This window comes from Bubalus bubalis, chromosome 4 (assembly GCF_019923935.1).
Source record: "Bubalus bubalis isolate 160015118507 breed Murrah chromosome 4, NDDB_SH_1, whole genome shotgun sequence".
Classification (NCBI taxonomy): Eukaryota; Metazoa; Chordata; class Mammalia; order Artiodactyla; family Bovidae; genus Bubalus; species Bubalus bubalis.
The window spans coordinates 114,070,140-114,090,062 of NC_059160.1; the positions used below are offsets into that span (position 1 = coordinate 114,070,140).

The window sequence follows — 19,923 nt, forward strand, 5'->3', positions numbered from 1 at the left end:
GGAAGCCAGAACAGTGGAGTGTTTTAGAAACTAAAGGAAGAGAGGGCTTGTGTGGTGGAAAGGCTGATATAATTAAATATATGCAAGGAGTTTAAGAATTGTGAAAAAGCCCCAAAACATGCCAGAGAAGACTTGACAGATTGGTAGATTGACTGTAATTTCCTGGGAATCCACCAGGGGATTCCCTGGTGGCTCAGACGGTAAAAGCCTGCAATGCGGGAGACCCGGGTTTGATCCCTGGGTTGGGAAGATCCCCTAGGGAAGGAAATGGCAACCCACTCCAGTACTCTTGCCTAGAAAATTCCATGAATGGAGGAGCCTGGTGAGCTACAGTCCATGGGGTCGCAAAGAGTTGGACACGACTGAGCAACTTCACTTTCTTTCTGTAATTTCCTGAAGTTTTGGACTTTTTTTTTTTTTTTTACAAACCTGGACATTTTTTTTTTTAAGGTTTAGTTTCAGTGTCAACATACTATTGATATTTTTTTTTTTTTTTTTTTTTTGGCCACTTTTTAAATGATTAATGAAGCACTTAATTCCTTCTATAAACTGTGAGTGCTCTCCAGATTCAGATTCAGGTATACAAAGTTAAATCACTCCTGAGAAAATTTGTCTTTTTTTTAGATCTTGCCATGTTCAGAAGTTGCTGAAGTTCAAGAGACAGTGAGTAATACATGGTGCCATGTTCAAAATGTTAACATTTTTGTTTTTTTTAGGGTTTCAAGTTAATTCTTAAAATGTATTTTCTACTATGTTTAATCTTAGATGATTCTGTTAGTACAAAAAGTAGCTAATGTAAATTGAAAAGCTTACTTTAAAAATTGCATTTTCATTTGCCCAATATGTTAATACATTTCATATTTTTTTATTATAAAAATAATATATAACAATGTGGCATAATTAAACAATAAAGAAAAATATAGTAAATAAAATTTATTTTCTAGAGATAACCACTGTTATTATTTTGGTGGCCTCTTTCTTAAGTGCTCAGCTATCAGGGCTTCTCCGATAGCTCAGTTGGTAAATAATCCACCTGCAGTGCAGGAGACGCTGGTTTGATCCCTGGGTTGGTAAGATCCACTGGAGAAAGTATAGACTGCACACTCCAGTATTCTTGGGCTTCCCTTGTGACTCAGCTGGTAAAGAATCTGGCTGCAATGCGGGAGACCTAGGTTTGATCCCTGAATTGGGAAGATCCCCTGGAGAAGCGAAAGGATACCCACTCCAGTATCCTGGCCTGGAGAATTACATGGACTGTATAGGCCATGGGGTTGCAAAGAGTCAGACACAACTGAGCGACTTTCACTTCTTAAGTGTATTCACGTGTATATCTTACACATGAAATTTTATAAAAGTGGGGTCATAGCATACAAATTTCTATATCAGTACTTTAAGAAAAATTTATTTTAACTAAAGTATAGTTGATTTACAGTGTTGTATTAATTTCTGCTGTACAACAAAGTGATTCAATATAACCTACTTTTAAAAGCCAATATGTAATGGATGTTTTTCAGTCCCTGAAAAAATAAAACCAAACTATAATGACTACATAGTATTTTATTATGTGAATATATTATCATTTATTTAATTCCATGTTTTAAGTATATCATTTACTATAAATGATGTGATAAATATCTTTGAACACATCTTTTTAAACATTTTGAATGATCATCTTAGTATACATTCCTAGTAGTTGAATTGCCGTATCAAAAATGCAACTGCCTGGCAGATTGGATCATATTCTCTAACAGTGATAAACTCTAGTCCCAGAAAAATATTCCCTTAAAATCTCTCCTGCAAAACTCAGGAATGAAATGTGGACATGTGTGTTTTGCAGATGATTGTAGGAATATGAAAAAGTTCATTTTAAGTGTAATGAGTCCTGTTTATAGGACAAAAAGATTTCAGCTGCATAGTATATTCCTCACTAAAGTTGCTTACTCTAAGAGCCGAAGATAACACCAAGGAGAGCAGTCTTAAGATGCTTTATATAACCCTTCTTTAGAATTGTGGCTTCTGGGAGCCCAGAATCCCAGAATCTGGGAGCAGGATCGCTTCTGAGTACAACTTGATCAGCAGTATTCGGGAAAGAGGTGCCATCTGCCTGTGAGTTTATTTTGAACTCTGCTCATATCAGTGGTTGATAAGCTATTTGGACTTTCTCTTAAGCTCAACAGATTTTTTGTTGTTTGTTGTTTAGTTGTTAAGTCATGTTTGATTCTTTTGCGACCCAGGGACTGTTGCCTGCCAGGCTCCTCTGTCCGTGGGATTTTCCAGGCAAACTTAAGTCAAATCGATAAAAGGGGGAGGTGCTGTGCTAAAGGCAATGGAATCAAGCTATAGATCTCCTGGTATTGTTTCTGTATTATATATACAGACAGTGGCCATCTGTCCTAGATTGTTTAGGACTGAGGGGTTTCTCAGAATGAAGGGCACGATTATGAGTTTCTACTTCTCCCTTTATCTTTCTTAAAGATCCTAAGTTTTATGCTAATTATGGATGACATGGCAAATACTTAGAAATATTTTAAAATAAAATCACATTTTTTGCATTATGCTCTTCTCCTGAAATTTTTAAGCTAAAATCAATAAAGATTTAGATAATGGCTATATTTCATTCTTTAAAGTACTGTTAGTATATACTATGTATACAATATACTAATGAATTCTAAGTTTAAAAATTCTAGGCATTTTACTCTTTTATTATTTGTCAGCTCATGCTTTCTGCTGAAGTAGAGAATTTATTTAAATGATAAAAAAAAATTGAGATGACGACTGTGTGGACATTGTTCAGAGGATGATGGTAAACATGCTGAGTTGCTCAGAGAGAGGACATTGTTCTGTCATACCTTAGTGGTCTTTTTCTGAACAAGCTGAGAAGTTCCTGGATTTTTTGAAATTTTAGTAGTATTTTGGTTCTCTTAACAAAAGCCAAGAAGAGTGGCTAGTTTTTTATTTTATTTTTTAATATAAATTTATTTATTTTAATTGAAGGCTAATTACTTTACAATATTGTATTGGTTTTGACATACATCAACATGAATCCGCCACGGGTGTACACGTGTTCCCCATCCTGAACCCCCCTCCCACCTCCCTCCCCATACCATCCCTCTGGGTCATCCCAGTGCACCAGCCCTGAGCATCCTGTATCATGCATCGAACCTGGACTGGTGATTCGTTTCTTATATGATATTATACATGTTTCAATGCCATTCTCCCAAATCATCCCACCCTCACCCTCTCCCACAGAGTCCATAAGACTGATCTATACATCAGTGTCTCTTTTGCTGTCTCGTATACAGGGTTATTGTTACCATCTTTCTAAATTCCATATATATGAGTTAGTATATTGTATTGGTGATTTTCTTTCTGGCTTACTTCACTCTGTATAATAGGCTCTAGTTTCATCCACCTCATTAGAACTGATTCAAATGTATTCTTTTTAATGGCTGAGTAATACTCCATTGTGTATATGTACCACTGCTTTCTTATCCATTCATCTGCTGATGGACATCTAGGTTGCTTCCATGTCCTGGGTATTATAAAACAGTGCTGTGATGAACATTGGGGTACACGTGTCTCTTTCAATTTTGGTTTCGTCGGTGTGTATGCCCAGTAGTGGGATTGCTGGATCATTACGCAGTTCTATTTCCAGTTTTTTAAGGAATCTCCACACTGTTCTCCATAGTGGCTGTACTAGTTTGCATTCCCACCAACAGTGTAAGGGGGTTCCCTTTTCTCCACACCCTCTCCAGCATTTATTGCTTGTAGACTTTTGGATCGCAGCCATTCTGACTGGCGTGAAATGGTACCTCATTGTAGTTTTGATTTGCATTTCTCTGATAATGAGTGATGCTGAGCATCTTTTCATGTGTTTGTTCGCCATCTGTAAAAGGTACTTGTACAGAGCATTTCAACATCGGTATTTTCATATTGTCTTTATTTGTGTGTTACACAACATGGAACTGCACAAATTAAGCCCAAGTCCTAAAAGCAGTAAGAATAAGAAGTGTAGTGTGTAGGTCAGTGGCGTGTAGAAGTCTTCAGTTATGTCAGTTACTTGGTAAAATTAATATGTAATCTTTAATAATATCTCGTTCCCCAATTAGCATCACTTGCAAACAATTCTGAGAGATGATTTCACTTGCGTCTCAATTTAGTGCCTTTTTATCTACATCACATCCTTCTGGGAAATGATGAAGTGAATAAGTGAAGTGACCCTTATTTTTCCTTGTGTCTTCTGCTTCTGTTTGTAATGTTTCAGAGTAACTCTTGGCTCTGTTGCTGTTCCATTATAATATATGTTTTCTGGTGCCTGTTTCTGGAGTATTTTTTAATCTCCTGTGATGAAGCCATTCAGATCATATACCCTAACTCTCACACATACCATAATTTATACTATTTCCTTACCAGCCTAAACCATACCCTGTACACGTATGTGTTCATGCAGGTCTGCATGTCCAGCTGCCTACTTAATATTTTGACTTGGATGTCTGACAGACATTTTAAACTTAACCTGTTCCAAACTGAGAGACAGTTGGCCCTCCATATAAAACTGAGGGTTATGCATCCATGGATCCAGCCATCTGCAGATGGAAAATATTTGGGGAAAAAAAATTGCAGAAAGTCCCAGAATTAAAACTTGAAGTTGCCACATGCTGCTGCTGCTGCTGCTAAGTCGCTTCAGTCGTGTCCGACTCTGTGCGACCCCAGAGATGGCACCCCACCAGGCTCCCCTGTCCCTGGGATTCTCCAGGCAAGAACACTGGAGTGGGTTGCCATTTCCTTCTCCAATGCATGCAAGTGGAAAGTGAAAGTGAAGTCGCTCAGTCATGTCCGACTCCTAGCGACCCCATGGACTGCAGCCTACCAGGCTCCTCCGTCTGTGGGATTTGTAGCGTTTTCATTATATTTACTACTATTTACTTAGTATTAACTTTGTATTGGATATTATAAGTAATCTAGAGGTGATATAAAGTATATAGGAGGATGTACATGGGTTATATGCAAATATTGCACCATTTTAAATAAGGGACTTGAGCATCCACAGATTTTGGTATTGCTCTGGGGTGGGGGTGGGGGATATCTTGGAACCAGTTCTCTCTGGATACCAAGGGATGATTGTAGTTACGTTTCTCCCTGTAAATGAGCTTGTCTTACTGTCTTTTCCATCTCAGATGGCGGCAGTTCCATCCTTCCAGGTGCTCAAAGTCCAACGCTTGACTTCATTTTGATTCCTTTTTTCTTTTACCTCATACTTGGCCTATTTGGAAATTCTGTTGACTTCACCTTCAAAATATATTTAGAATTTAACTACTTCTCGTCCCTCTAACTTCTCCCATCTTGGTCCAAGTTTCCATCATCTCTCCTCTATAATATTGCTGTAACTTCTGAACTGATAATACCCTCATCCCTCTGATCTGTTCTCAACACAGCAGCTGGAGCAGTCCTGTTATAACGTTCTCATATATGTTACTGCTTTCCTCAGAACCATCCAGTGGCTTCCCAGCTCATCCAGAATAAAACAAAAGTCTTGACTAGATCCCATAAAGTCCTGCAACTGTTTACTTCTTTGGCTTCATCCACCGCTCTCCTGCTTGCATTGTATTCCAGTCCTCTGACCTTTTCACTGTTCTCCAGACTTGCTCCCATCCAAGTCCTCTGCTCTAATCTTGATCTTCCTGCTCCCTGGAGTACTCTTCTCCTTTATGTCCTTATGGGAAGTTTCCTCATTTTATTCAGTTAACTTCGTAGTGAAGCCTCCTTAGGCCACCCCATCTAAAACTTTAACGCCATCTCTCTAACATTTTATATGTCTTCATTTTCTGCTTATTTTTCCTTAGTGTTTATACTATATAATATACAACAAAATTTTACTTGTTTATTATGTTACTGTTTATCTTTCCCACTAGATGTAACTGCCACAAGGGCAGAATTTTTGTTGTCCACTGCTCTATTCCTCAGTGCCTAAAATGTTACCTGTCTGTATAGTAGGTACTGAATGAATATTTGGGTGGGTGCATCCATGGATAGATAGATGATAGATCAATGATAAGAGTAGAGAGTGTTTACTTTGATTGTTCTCCAGTGCCTCAGTCTGAAAAAAATACTGGGTTAATCCAGTAGAATCAGGTTTATATGACACAGATATGCCTGAGCAAATACTATAGAAAACATACTTTGAAATAAGTTGTTTAAAAGTTGCTTATATGCTAAGGGTTTTTTTCTGCTAGTAAAAATGCAAGGTGTACAGCTGCACAGATGACATAGTGGTTTTAATCAACATAATTTAAGAATTATATACAACTCTGCAATGAAATTGAACTTAATCTTTTATCCTAAGTAGAAAACCAGCTTGAGAATGTCAAATATGACTGGCCCTGTGAAATTAAATACTCTTGGCTATGTATATATGGTTAGAACCATTGCTTTCCTTTAGGAAGTTACTGGTCAGTCTAAGGAAGCTGATAATTATTTGTATCAATACAGGAGGATTTTTCCAAAGATGCCTGTGAAGCATTTGTAAAGTATGCCATAGTTGTCTCTGTGAGTTTCCTAACCTCCTTCAATTTTCCAGTATTGTCTTAGTTATTTATTGATATGTAACAAATCATCCCTAGGTTAAGTGGTAGAAAACAGGCATTTAATACCTTACAGTTTCTGTGAGTAAGGAATCTGAGAGAATCTGGCTGTCTCTAGTTCAAAACCTTTCATATGGTCACTGGACTGGGGAAGGAGCTGCTGCTGAGGGTGTCAGGGGAGACGGAAGAGCCACCTTCAGGCTCACTGAAGGCGGGTCGGCAGACCTCAGTTCCTTTCCTTTTTGGGCTTTTCTGCACGATTGCCTCATGACTCAGTGGCTGGTTTTCCCCAAGATGATCTCTCTTGGGGAGAGTGAGAGGAGAGAAAGAGACCCCAAATAAAAGGGAAGTTATAGTCTTGTTACAGTCTAATTTTGGAAATGACATTTTCACTTCTGCCGTATTCTCTTTATTAGAAGCAATTCAGCACATCCAGTGCTGAATGAGTGTTGTATGCTCAAAGAGGAGGAATTATACACCAAAAAGTGGGGATCACTAGGGTCATTTAGAAGTTGCCTGCCACAAATGTTTTAATCTCTTTCCACATGCTTGCTAGCTATAATAACATGGCCATTTCAGTAATAAGGATTTGAGCACAATTACTTCATTGTCCCTAAAACTGTATTTTTTTTTTTTTTTTTTTGTTTTATCAGTGAAACTGAAATGTGTTTATAGAAGAATGAGCTTAAAGGGGCAGCTACCGAAAAATAAATAAAGCAAATGCCTTTAGAGGAATTAGAACATAATTTTACGCATTGTGAAATAACCTTCACTTAGGAAAATAACAGGGCCAAGCTTATTTTCTCTCTGGGAAACACAAACCCAAAGCAAACAACTGCAACTTTTTTGAAGGGTGAATGCAAAACCAGTTAAGTAAGACTCCCCATTTCCTTTAAATAAGACCAAACAATAATGTCATCAGTGGGAATTATTTGTTTTTGTTGTTGCTTTAGTTCTGATACAGATCCATGAAGGGAAGAGAACTAAGGACTCTTTTCCTGCCAAGGGAGACCAAAACACTTGTCTGTGGGTGATGTGTAGTGTCATATTGTTTATTAAAATAGTTACTAGACAAACAGTCAGCAATTTTTCCAGTTTCTTTTGGTTGATCAAGTTAATCGTTCAAGAATTTGATCTTCTGTCTTCCTGGAGACTAGTAGCTCTAGATGCTATGCTTGATAGTAGTGGGTGCTAGGAAAGTTTTGTCTAACTGAACTTTATTGTTCTTCTCTTTGGTTTTTGCCGCTTTGTTGATGTCTCTATAAAAGCTCTTTGCACAATGCTTGACTTAAGTGCTCAGTAAACTCCTTCTTTCTTTTTGTAGAACAAACAGACTGAATTTCTACATAGTGTTAAGTGTTTTCATGGCATGCAGAACTAATATTTAATAGTGCATGAGTGTTATATATTTTCATACCACTTGCATTTAAAGGATGAATAACTTTTGGCTATCCTTTGCATTTCTAAATAATTTTTTAATCACTCCTAACCCATACCTTGAATCGCAATTGGAAGTAATTTTTCACTTGAGTAATTTTCAAAACAAAATACTTGAGTGATTTCATTTTTCTCTTTCTACTTTCATTTTCCAAAATTAGAACAGATATTAGATAATGCCTAAGACAGGGTCTTTTTATGTGTGAAAAAGAAAATTCCTTGCAAATTATGATTATTAGCATGTGCTTTCCACTTATAAACTAATGCTATTTTCCTTGTCCTTTTGTTTCACTGCTGCTTCAATCCTGATACACTTTGCTTCTTCCTGGTTTGGATTCTATTTGTTTGCTGCTCAATTATCCTGCATTAAAAGCTTCTTGGTGATGGCAAAGATGTCCTTGGGCCATCAAGTAAGTAGTTAAAGTTTGAATGGCATATTTGCAGACGTGATAATATTTTGATGTGTACTTATAAAAGGTATATGGTATTTCTGTTTTGATTATTGAGTCTTCTACTTTGTTTCCAGGCATTGCAATATAAAGACTATAAACGATCAGTCAGTGCCCATCTGTTGTCAGTGTCCCTCTGAGATTAATAGTGTTTGTGTACTTACATCTTAATTATCTAAAGATGGATTATTTACTTACTTATCTAATTGACCATTTATAAATTCATAATTCCTAAATCATGAATTAATGTTTTTTTATAGTATCCTTTCTACAATCATCACAAAGCACAGATCAGACTACTTTGAGGCTGGACAAGGTGTAACAAAGTCACTGCCATATGAAGTGAGAAATACGGTTTTATTTTTGTCAGAACTTTTATGTAATAGATAATCTGGTTATGAAAAAAATTATTTTTACTTTGGTAATTTCATAAGTGAAGCCTGTTTTATCTAGGGATTTAGAAGCTACATCCTTTAAATTTATGTTTTTAAAAAACCTGTTTTTGACTAGATATGGTGCTAGCTTTGAGGAATACACAATGAATAAAACATGTGCCTTGGCTTTAAGGATCATTATATACTAGTAGGAGAGTTAGACCTGTGAATACATAATTTTCAAAGCTGTGTGACTTATTAAACGTACTGATGTGAATGAAACTTCAGAGATCATTTAAATAAAGCATTAATTTTTGTAGATGAAGAGCCTGAAGCTAAGATCTTAAGAATACCCAAGGAGTTAGAATTGGTTACTAGTTTAGTAGCCATCTTTGATTTTCAAAAATCAGAATAAAGCTATCATTTCACTGAATTAAGTATAACCAAACAATTAAAATATTGCTGCATTATAAATCAAAGGTTTTAACTTTATTCAAAACCCATGTGGAAATTATATTGATTCAGGAAGTTTTCGTATTTATTCCTAAATAATTGTGTGACTGTTGCAAGTCAGTTGACTGCTTTGGGGCTCATTTTCCTCACTGGTTGAAGAAGGGGACCTAGCGAGATAATGGCAAAGTGCTTCGGTCTAGATCAGTCACTGTTTGTCTCTGATAATGGATATAGTATGTTTATAATTTTGTTTTCTAAAGAGGTAATTTAAAGTAATATGCTAAAATTCCATTTTTATTCTAATTGTAGCAATTCATAGTATTGAGTAGTTCATGGCATTATTAGAGTAGTAAAATTTTAAAATAGACCCTTCGCTGTTCACCTAAAACTACCACAACATTAATCGGCTATCCCCCAATACATAACAAAAAATTTTTTAAAGTTTTTTGAAGTAGAAAAAGTATACGCATCCCAAAACGTTTTTGTTTTCTTGTTCAGCCTTACTTATGATACCTGGTAGATATTTTTAATGCATTTTTCAGTTACTTTAATTACCTCATGTATTTAGATGTTGACTCACGTGAACTTATCGTCACTGCTGAACTTTAGAAATAGAATTGCATTTTTAATATCAGTTGAAGTGGTTCTTCTTAGGACCTGGGTTTTATAAATGGGGGTCTTTCATTTCTGCTTGAAATAGAAGACATTTATTATAGTTATATATTTTAAGCACATATGAATTAAAATATATAACATATATTAGAGGTGAGTTTATATTGTAATTTATATATTAGAGTTTGTACTGTACTCTGCCAACTATTAGAAGACTGCGGCTATGTTATTTACTATAGACCATGTATCATTTTGAGTGAAATGTAATTCTATTTAGTACTTCATTAGGATCTATACTATTCAGTGAAAAAACTATAAAGATACATAGCAACATATTTAAATTACTAATGTATTTGAGAAAAGGTATACCATCTTCTCTGTAAGGGGATATTTAGGATTTCTTTTAAGGGATTATTTATGACTTTAAAAGACTTAACTTCTTTTTAGTAGTTTTTACATAGATTAAGGGCAAGAACCAGACTTTGAAGCTTGTAAAATTCTCCTGACTTTGTACTGATGAGTTAAATTCAGAAAGTAAAGAATGGTAGTTACAGAATCATATCCTCCTTAAAAGTTGCAGCTGATTTGTTAATTATATTACTATGAATGATTCCAGTGTGATTAATTTCTATCTTAATATGACATTCAGTGAAGTAGGCTGCTTTGCTTTGCTTGCTTTGCTTTGCTTTACTTTCATTATGAAGCGGAACCAGAAGAAGGCACTGTAATGCTGTCTTTAGACAGGGAGGCTGGTGGTTACATCACCAGAGACTGTTTTGGAATCCTGTAGTGATTCATTGGTCAAATATTGATCCAGGCATTTAGCAAGTATTTATTGTCAGTTTTATGCCAAAGAATACAAATGAAAAAAAAGTCACTGCCTTTCCTGAGTTTATACACAAATATTCTACTAGTGCGCAAATGATGCAGGGCATCAAAATGATTTTTATATTATGCAAATTTTCTGTATAGTTAATGTTTGTGAATGATGTAAGAAAAAACAAATAGAAAAATAGGCTTCCTGGTTTTTATAAGGAGATATACTCCATATGTTGCTATTTCTACATCTCCTCTCATTTCAATGTTATCAAAATTATAAACAGTAATACCTTAGTAAGGAGTTAGCAAGAGGTGAATAGAACTAAATTTGCACTTGTATTTCTTTTTTTATATAGTTAAGTTTTTTAAGACTTATTTACTTGTGTCTTTCTGATGGAATACTAAAGCATGCTTTAATTCTGTTAGCTGTTCTAATAATGTATTTTATATGTATTTATCTGTTTATCTGCACTGAGTCTTAGCTGAGGCATGCAAGCTCTTAGTTGCTTGCATGTGGGATCTAGTTTTCTGACCAAGGATTAAACCCGGGCCCCCTGCTTTGGGAGTGTGGAGTCCTAGCCCCTGGGCCATCAGGGAAGTCCCTTTATAATGTATTTGAAGTAGCCTTAAATGTACTAACACTACAGAAGATTCTATGAAGCATATGCAGATTATGAAGTATACTCATGCAGTGAGTACGTAGTGACCCCACCGCTGACCTCAGAACTTGAGCCTCACAGATGCCGCGCGGCTGAGCGCTGCTTCTCGCGGCTGTGCCTGTCCTCCCAGCAGTGACGATTAATTCGTTTTTGTTGTTGTTTTTGTTTATTCATTGCTTTTTCAAAAATATATTTTTTGGTTATTTTTAGGTCACATATGTATCACTAAATTTTACTAGGTTTTTAATTTTACAAGAATGGTGTCACGCTGTATGGCATCTTCTAGGACTTGTTTTTTGTGTTAACTTTGTGTTTCTAAGTTTGAGCCATGTTACTGGGTATAGATAAGACCATCTGCTTTTACTGCTACATACTATTCCATTATATTCGTATACCTCAATATATGAATCCATATTGTTTTCAGTTTATGAATATTTATTTTGATTTTTGCTATTATGAACAGTGTTGCTATGAACATTTTTATCCTTGTCTTTTGGTATACACATTCCAGGTATAAAGCTAAGAGTGGAATTTTTGGACCCGTAGAATATGCTAAACTTCAATGTTATAAGACCTAAGTGGTTTTCCAAAGTGCTTGTGTCAGTTCATACTCTATCAGCAATGCTTATGTTGGCTCGCTGACCGTATCCTTACCATCATTGGATAGTATCAGACTTACTAATTTTTTTCAGTTTTACTGAGTATAAAATATTTATTTCATTGTGATCTTGATTTGTTTTTTTCCCTTATTACTAAGGAGGATCAAAATCTTTTTGTACATTTATGGGCCGTTTGCATTTCTTCTAATTGTTCATGTTTTCCTACCATTTTTCTTTAATTAAAAACATTAATAGATGTTTAATTGACATACAACATTGTATTAGTTTCCAGTGTGTGACATAAGGATTCCATATTTGTATATACTATGAAGTGATAATCGCAGTAAATTTACTTAGCATCCATCACCATAGATTGTTACAGAGTTTTTTTTCTTAATAATGACAGCTTTTAAAACGTACTCTCGTAATAACCTATAATGGAGAAGAATCTGAAAAAGAATATAGGTAGATATGTAACTGAGTCACTTTGCTGTACACCTGAAACATTATAAGCTATGGTTCAGTTACCAGCTGAGCCACAAGGGAAGCTTCTCTGGTAGCTCAGCTGGTAAAGAATCCACCTGCAATGCAGGAGACTGCCTGCAGCACAGGAGACCTGGGTTAGGTCCCTGGGTCAGGAGATCCCCTGGCGTAGGGAATGGCACCCGCTCCAGTGTTCCTGCCTGGGAAATCCCGTGGACGGAGGAGCCTGGCAGGCCGCAGTCCACGTGGTCAGAGTCCAGGCTAGTCACGGAGAGCCGGACAGAACTTAGTGACTAACCCACCGCCACCATGCCATTTTATGCTGCTGTAAACTGGAATATTTCCTCATTACCAATGAGGTCGACTGTCTTTTCATATGTTTGTTGACCATTTGTATGTCTTCTGCATTGTCTTTTGCTTATTGCTCTGTTGGCAAATATATAGAGTCAATAACACAATGAAAGGTTGATAGTAAACCTTGGAGTACCTTTCATTATCAGAATATGTGTTTTCATTTTTATGAGGTCTGTAATTTGTGCAATTTGACGCATGACTATAAACTCCTCTTGAATTGATAGCAAACTAAAAATAAAACATTTATTAATTATTCATTAAAGTAATTTAATTTACTAAAGTATTATTAGAGCATTGAGTTGGTGAAATGAATATAACCATTGAGGCCATGTCAATCACAGTTCTAGCCCATGTTATTAACTATGCTGTTATGTAAATCTGTGACTTAAGTACTAATTTCTTTTTCCCTTCTTTCCTTGAGCTGTGGTAGCAAACAGTGACGATACTCAACACCTGACACCAGGAAGGATGAGTCAGCGCCAAGGGAAAGAGGCTTTTCCAACGCCAACCAAAGATTTGTATCAGCCATCTTTCAGTCCAGCAAGTCCTCATACCCCGGGTACGCAGTTGTACTTTTAATGTTTTTTTGTTGTCACTGATGGTGGGCTCTGTGTGTATGCATTGTTTTATTTTTTAGGGAGGTCTGTCCTTTGCTGGTGTACCATGACTTTTCTTTTTGACTATTTGGTTTTATAGAGTTTTATGTTTGTTTTGTTTTGGTCACCCATAATACACTTCAAATGAGCGCATTTTCCTTTGGAGTACTTTTTAATACTCTTTATATTCTCTAAAATATTTGGTTAGTTATACCATTCTTTTAATTCAGTGATTTTCAAATTTTTGGCTTCAGGACTCCTTTAATACTGTCAAAAATTACTGAAGACCCCAAAGAACCTTTATGTGGATTAATTAACCTATTGATACTTACTGTACTGCATATTAAAACTGAAACTTTAAAAAAATGTTTACTTTGTTTTTTGAATTGATGTATAGTTGATATACTTATCAACTATATACATGTGGACTTCCCTGGTGGCTTAGTGGGTAAATAATCTGCCTGCAGTGTGGGAGAGCCGTGTTCAATCCCTGGCTTGGGAAGATCCCCTGGAGAAAGAAATGGCAACTCCCTCCAGTATTCTTGCCTGGAGAATCCCATTGACAGAGGAGCCTGGTTGGCTACAGTCCATGGGGTCGCAAAGAATCAGACACGACTGAGTGACTAACACTTTCTACACTTGATATACATATGTATGTTACAGGTGTAAGTATCAGTTCAGTTCAGTTCAGTCGCTCAGTCGTGTCTGACTCTTTGCGACCCCATGAACCGCAACACGCCAGGCTTCCCTGTCCATCACCAACTCCCGGAGTTTACCCAAACTCATGTGCATCAAGTCGGTGATGCCATCCAGCCATCTCATCCTCTGTCGTCCCCTTTTCCTCCTGCCCCCAATCCCTTCCAGCATCAGGGTCTTTTCCAGTGAGTCAGCTCTTGGCATAAGGTGGCCAAAGTATTGGAGTTTCAGCCTCTGCATCAGTCCTTCCAGTGAATACCCACGACTGATTTCCTTTAGGATGGACTGGTTGGATCTCCTTGCAGTCCAAGGGACTCTCAAGAGTCTTCTCCAGCACCACAGTTAAAAACCATCAATTCTTCGGCGCTCAGCTTTCTTCACAATCCAACTCTCACATCCATACATGACCACTGGAAAAACCATAGCCTTGACTAGACAGATCTTTGTTGGCAAAATAATGTCTCTGCTTTTTAATATGCTATATCTAGGTTGGTCATAACTTTCCTTCCAAGGAGTAAGCATCTTTTAATATCATGGCTGCAGTCACCATCTGCAGTGATTTTGGAGCCCAGAAAAATAAAGTCAGCCTCTGTTTCCACTGTGTCCCCATCTATTTGCCATGGAGTGATGGGACCAGATGCCATGATCTTAGTTTTCTGAATGTTACGCTTTAAGCCAACTTTTCCACTCTCCTCTTTCACTTTCATCAAGAGGCTTTTTAGTTCTTCTTCACTTTCTGCCATAAGGGTGGTGTCATCTGCATATCTGAGGTTATTGAGATTTCTCCCAGCAATCTTGAGTCCAGCTTGTGCTTCTTCCAGCCCAGCGTTTCTCATGATGTACTCTGCATAGAAGTTAAATAAGCAGGATGTCAGTATACAGCTTTGACATACTCCTTTTCCTATTTGGAACCAGTCTGTTGTTCCATGTCTAGGTCTAACTGTTGCTTCCTGACCTGCATACAGGTTTCTCAAGAGGCAGGTCAGGTGGTCTGGTATTCCCATCTCTTTTAGAATTTTCCACAGTTTGTTGTGATCCACACAGTCAAAGGTTTTGGCATAGTCAATAAAGCAGAAATAGATGTTTTTCTGGAACTCTCTTGCTTTTTCCATGATCCAGCGGATCTTGGCAATTTGATCTCTGGTTCCTCTGCCTTTTCTAAAACCAGCTTAAACATCTGGAAGTTCATGGTTCACATATTACTGAAGCCTGGCTTTGAGAATTTTGAGCATTACTTTACTAGTGTGTGAGATGAGTGCAATTGTGTGGTAGTTTAGTGATTCACAATTTTTAAGGATTATACTCCTTTTATGTGCTGTGCTGTGCTGTGCTTAGTCACTCAGTCACACTCTTTGAGACCCCATGGATTGTAGCCCGCCAGACTTCTCTGTCCATGGAGATTCTCCAGGCAAGAATACTGGAGTGGGTTGCCATGCCTCCCTCCAGGGGATCTTCCCAACCCAGGGATCGAACTCCCACATTGCAGGTGGATTGTTTACCATTTGAGCCACCAGAGAAGCCCAAGAAGACTGGAGTAGGTAGCCTGTCCCACTCGAGGAATCTTCCTGACTCAGGAATTGAACCGGGGTTTCCTGCATTGCAGGTGGATTCTTGACCAGCTGATCTGCCAGTGAAGCCCATACTCCACTTATAGTTATTATAAAATATCAGTTACATTCTCTGTGTTGTATTATATAGCCTTGTAGCTTATTTTACACATAATAATTTATTTAAAATGCTTACCCTTAATTCATTTCAAATTATAATAATAAACCTATTATAGGCTAATATGAATAACATATTTTTATGAACAATAACTGACTCCCCTCCCCACCAAAGAAGAGTTGAGTGAGAATGAGAAGAGTGGTATTCTTTTCCTTCAAGGTCCCACAGCCTTGCCCCTGTTGTCATTTTGGGCTGGGTAATTCTTTGTTGAGGGAGCTATCCTGTGCATTGCAGGGTATTTAGCAGCATCCTTGACCTCTGTGCACTAGATGCCAGTAGCAGTTTTCCTGGATGTGACAACTAGAATTAGCCCTGAAGTGAAGTGAAGTCGCTCAGTCGTGTCTGACTCTTTGCGACCCCATGGACTGTAGCATACTACGCTCCTCCGTCCATGTGATTGTCCAGGCAAGAGTGCTGGAGTGGGTTACCATCTTGACAAAAACCCCTTGTGGGACAAAATTGTGTCTGGCTGAGATCTACTGTTTTATATTTTTTGCAAATCTCTTTAATTTATGTCTAGCTTTATCAAGGATATTTGTCAGTGAAACCGACCTTCTTTCACTGCAAGTGCATGGCAGTGAAGAAGTCAGTGACTACGGTCGGGTGCCTCTGCTTTGATAAGGGCCAAGGTGCCAGTGGTCTCATCTAGCACTGCTTTTGCACGACTAGTGAAGATGTCAGCACAATAAAAGAGTATAATGAAACTTGTTTTGACCTTGCAGACCTTTTGAAAGTGTCTTGGAAACTTCAGTGATTATGATCATTTCTAATTCATAATTGATACATTTTTTATATTGGATTCTGTTTCTTAGCTGAAGTTTATTTGATCATATACTTTGAACGCTCCTTATCAGCTATTGGTACTACTGATAATTACTGATCTCCAATCAGTTATCAGTACTACTGATAACTAGGGGGAAAGACTTCTGCTTTTAAAGCTAAGAACTTAAATTTGGTATTTAAAAGCCAATACATACTTAGATTATCAAACTTTTTAAAATTAATTATTTTAACTGGGGGATACTTCACAATATTGTGATGGTTTTGCCATACATCGACATGAATCCGCCACGGGTAAGTCTTAAATGTTATGTTATATTGTCTGCATAATTAGGCGGGTTTTGGTGTTGTTACTGTATGAATTATCCCTTGGGGTAGGCTTTAGTTACTTCTTTTAAAATGAGTATTAACTTGTTGATCGTAAGTTACATGACCATTTTCTAATTTACTCCAGTAGAAAATTTTTTCTAGTCAAGTATTAGATGGAAACATTTTTACATAACATTGTAAAAAAAATTGTAACATAAAATTCTGGAAGGATGCAACCTATGTGATTTTTTTTTTGGTTCTGTGCACCAGAATTTTGACTGTAATAAATATGGTTCATCTGTTTCATATATCTGTGTACTAGAATATTTAGAGAAATCCTTTAACTTGATATTTAATGAAACAACAAAAGGGTTAGTTACTAAAGCTTCTTGTATTTATATGTATCATGAACATTTTCAGACAAGCAGGGAGTTTGTAAGAATAATGCAGTTAAGACTAATAAACCCATCAGGTAGATGTAAGAAATTATTAACCTTTTGTTGTATTTTATTTATTTGGGGGTGGGGCTGGAATATTTGGAGTAAATCATAGACCTCGTGATGTTATACCCCCAAATACTTAATCCATCTCTAAAATTTAAGAACATTTTCTTACATAACCATAAAACCTTTATTATGTCTAATAAAATTAATGATATAAGCTAATACCTAGTTTTGGAGAAGAAAACGGCAGCCCACTCCAGTGTTCTTGCCTGGAAAACCCCATGGACAGAGGAGCCCGGTAGGCTACAGACCATGTGGTCCCAAAGAGTCAGACATGACTGAGCGACTTCACTTTCTTTAATACCTAGTTCGTACTTAAATTTCCCCAGTTGTCCCCAAGTCTTTTTCAGTAAGCTTGTTGAAACCAAGATCCAGGAAAAGGTCATACATTGCATTTGATTATGTCATTATATCTCCTTTAATTCAAAGAGTCTCCTTGTTTACTCTTATTTTCTCTTGGGCCTTTGACTTCTTTAAGAAACTAAGTCAGTGTCCCTATGTCTGACCTTTTGAATCTGATTGCCTCCTTGCAGTGTTGTTTTGTTTCCCCGTCTTTTATATTTTATATGAACTGAAAGTTAAATGCAAAGGCTTGATTACGTTCAGGTTGAGCATTTTTGGCAAGATATGTATTAGTGTGATATATCACTTGTGTGGGACCTGTGATTGTCTTGCTCTTCGTGGTTTGAGGTTGGTTAGTAAACTCAGCTGGTAAACAGCTTGATCCTCTTGTTGCATCTTTTCTCTCCTTATAACCTGAAAGTAAAATGTAGTAAATATTCTGTTGCTCTTTAGCTTTTTACCTAAAGATGTAAGCACTCTTTGATAATCATTAGGGGGTGAAAGTAGGCTGCAGTCCATGGGGTCTCTAAGAGTCGGCACGACTGAGCAACTTCACTTTCACTTTTCATTTTCATGCATTGGAGAAGGAAATGGCAACCCCTGGAGAATCCCAGGGGGAGCCTGGTGTGCTGCCCATCTATGGGGTTGCACAGAGTCGGATACAACTGAAGTGACTTAGCAGTAGCAGCAGCAGCAGAGGTTGAAAAATAGTGATTTTTTTTTTTACTAATTCTATCATTCCTTTTACATTCGTTACTGAAGTTTTTCTGTAAGAAAGAGATCTCACTTATCTTAAGGCTGCCTAGTAAACATTAGAATATAGTTCCTGTAGGAAAGTCAGGATAAATGGTTCTTGCCGCCTAAGCACTAGTTTTTAGATTAAAGAGACGACATGAAGTCTACTTTTGGGGATGACAAATTTTTTGTCTTAAAATTTTTTTTAATATCATAAAAAAACTTGCACATTTTAATAAAGTAGGTATGCTTCAATCATTGGTAAAGTGAAGATAATAATAGTGTCTGTGTATCACATAAGATTTTATAAGGTTTAAAATGAGTTAATACATACAAAAAGGTTAGAACATAGCCTGGTAAATGAATACCACTCAGGATAGCTGACTAATAATAATAACCTCAACAATTATTACTATTATTGTTATTTTAAATAAATGAGTTTGAGTTGTAGGGTCATATTTTGACCTTTGCTATACTTCAGCATCTTATAGAGGCTTGTTTGGAAGTTCTTTTAGTATGGATGGCCATGTACAACCTCTAATTTTTGCATTTACATCAGCCATAGTGTTAGATATATCTTGATTTACACCTAAACGTTCTTGGGTAAGTTATGGGTAAATTAATATTTATAGTGTGAATTACATATTGAATGTACTTCTTTGTTAAGGTCAGCTTATTGGGTTTTTGTAACACACAATATCTCCCTCTGGTTTACCATGATTCCATATGATAGTTTTCAGAAGTGAGAGATGTGTGTAAAATAAGATAAACCTATTAACTCTTGCTTATTGTGAAGATAAATAGTTGGAAATTAACATATATAGAAAATATCTTTGGTAGGTCTGCCATAACTCAAGTATTATACTCTAGATCAGTATTTCAATTTCTGAATGGAAAGAATTAGAATTCCAAAAGCTTATTAATAGTAATAATGATTAAAATTCCCCATGTCTTTTATGTGCTTTTTACATGCATTAGCTCCTCGAATTCTTATAAGAACCTTATGGTCTATAAATCATTGTCTCTGTTTCACAAATGAGGAAACTGGGCAGTTGGTAAGGGAAATTTCCTTGCCCCGGTTTACATACTTAGTATGTAGTAGAGCTAAAACTTGAACCTAGGTATAACTACAGAGTTTTATATTTTTAAGGTTTCAGTCAATTTAGTACATTAGATTTTTTGAGGCTAAACTTTTCCAAACCTTAAACTTGGCTCCTGTGTCTATTGATATAACCCCATTATGTGCACAATGTTTTCAGTTCAGTTCAGTCGCTCAGTCGTGTTCAACTCTTTGCGACCCCATGAACCGCAGCACGCCAGGCCTCCCTGTCCATCACCAACTCCCGGAGTTTACCCAAACCCATGTCCATTGAGTCGGTGATGCCATCCAACCATCTCATCCTCTGTTGTCCCCTTC

General features: G+C 36.8%; 1 protein-coding gene across 6 annotated transcripts in view; it reads left to right on the plus strand.

The window, feature by feature from the left end:
* The window catches only part of OSBPL8 (oxysterol binding protein like 8), a 164,699-nt gene that overhangs the window by 74,949 nt on the left and 69,827 nt on the right, over positions 1-19,923 (plus strand). For 3 of the 6 annotated variants that reach the window (XM_044941919.2, XM_044941920.2, XM_044941921.2), the window contains 2 exons: positions 8,392-8,428; positions 13,242-13,379. In XM_044941919.2, coding sequence (XP_044797854.2) covers positions 8,392-8,428; positions 13,242-13,379 — 175 coding nt within the window. Of the gene's footprint in view, positions 1-624; positions 664-8,391; positions 8,429-13,241; positions 13,380-19,923 lie in introns of all 6 variants that reach the window. The other 3 variants (XM_045165495.1, XM_025284425.3, XM_006046059.4) reach the window with 2 other exon arrangements.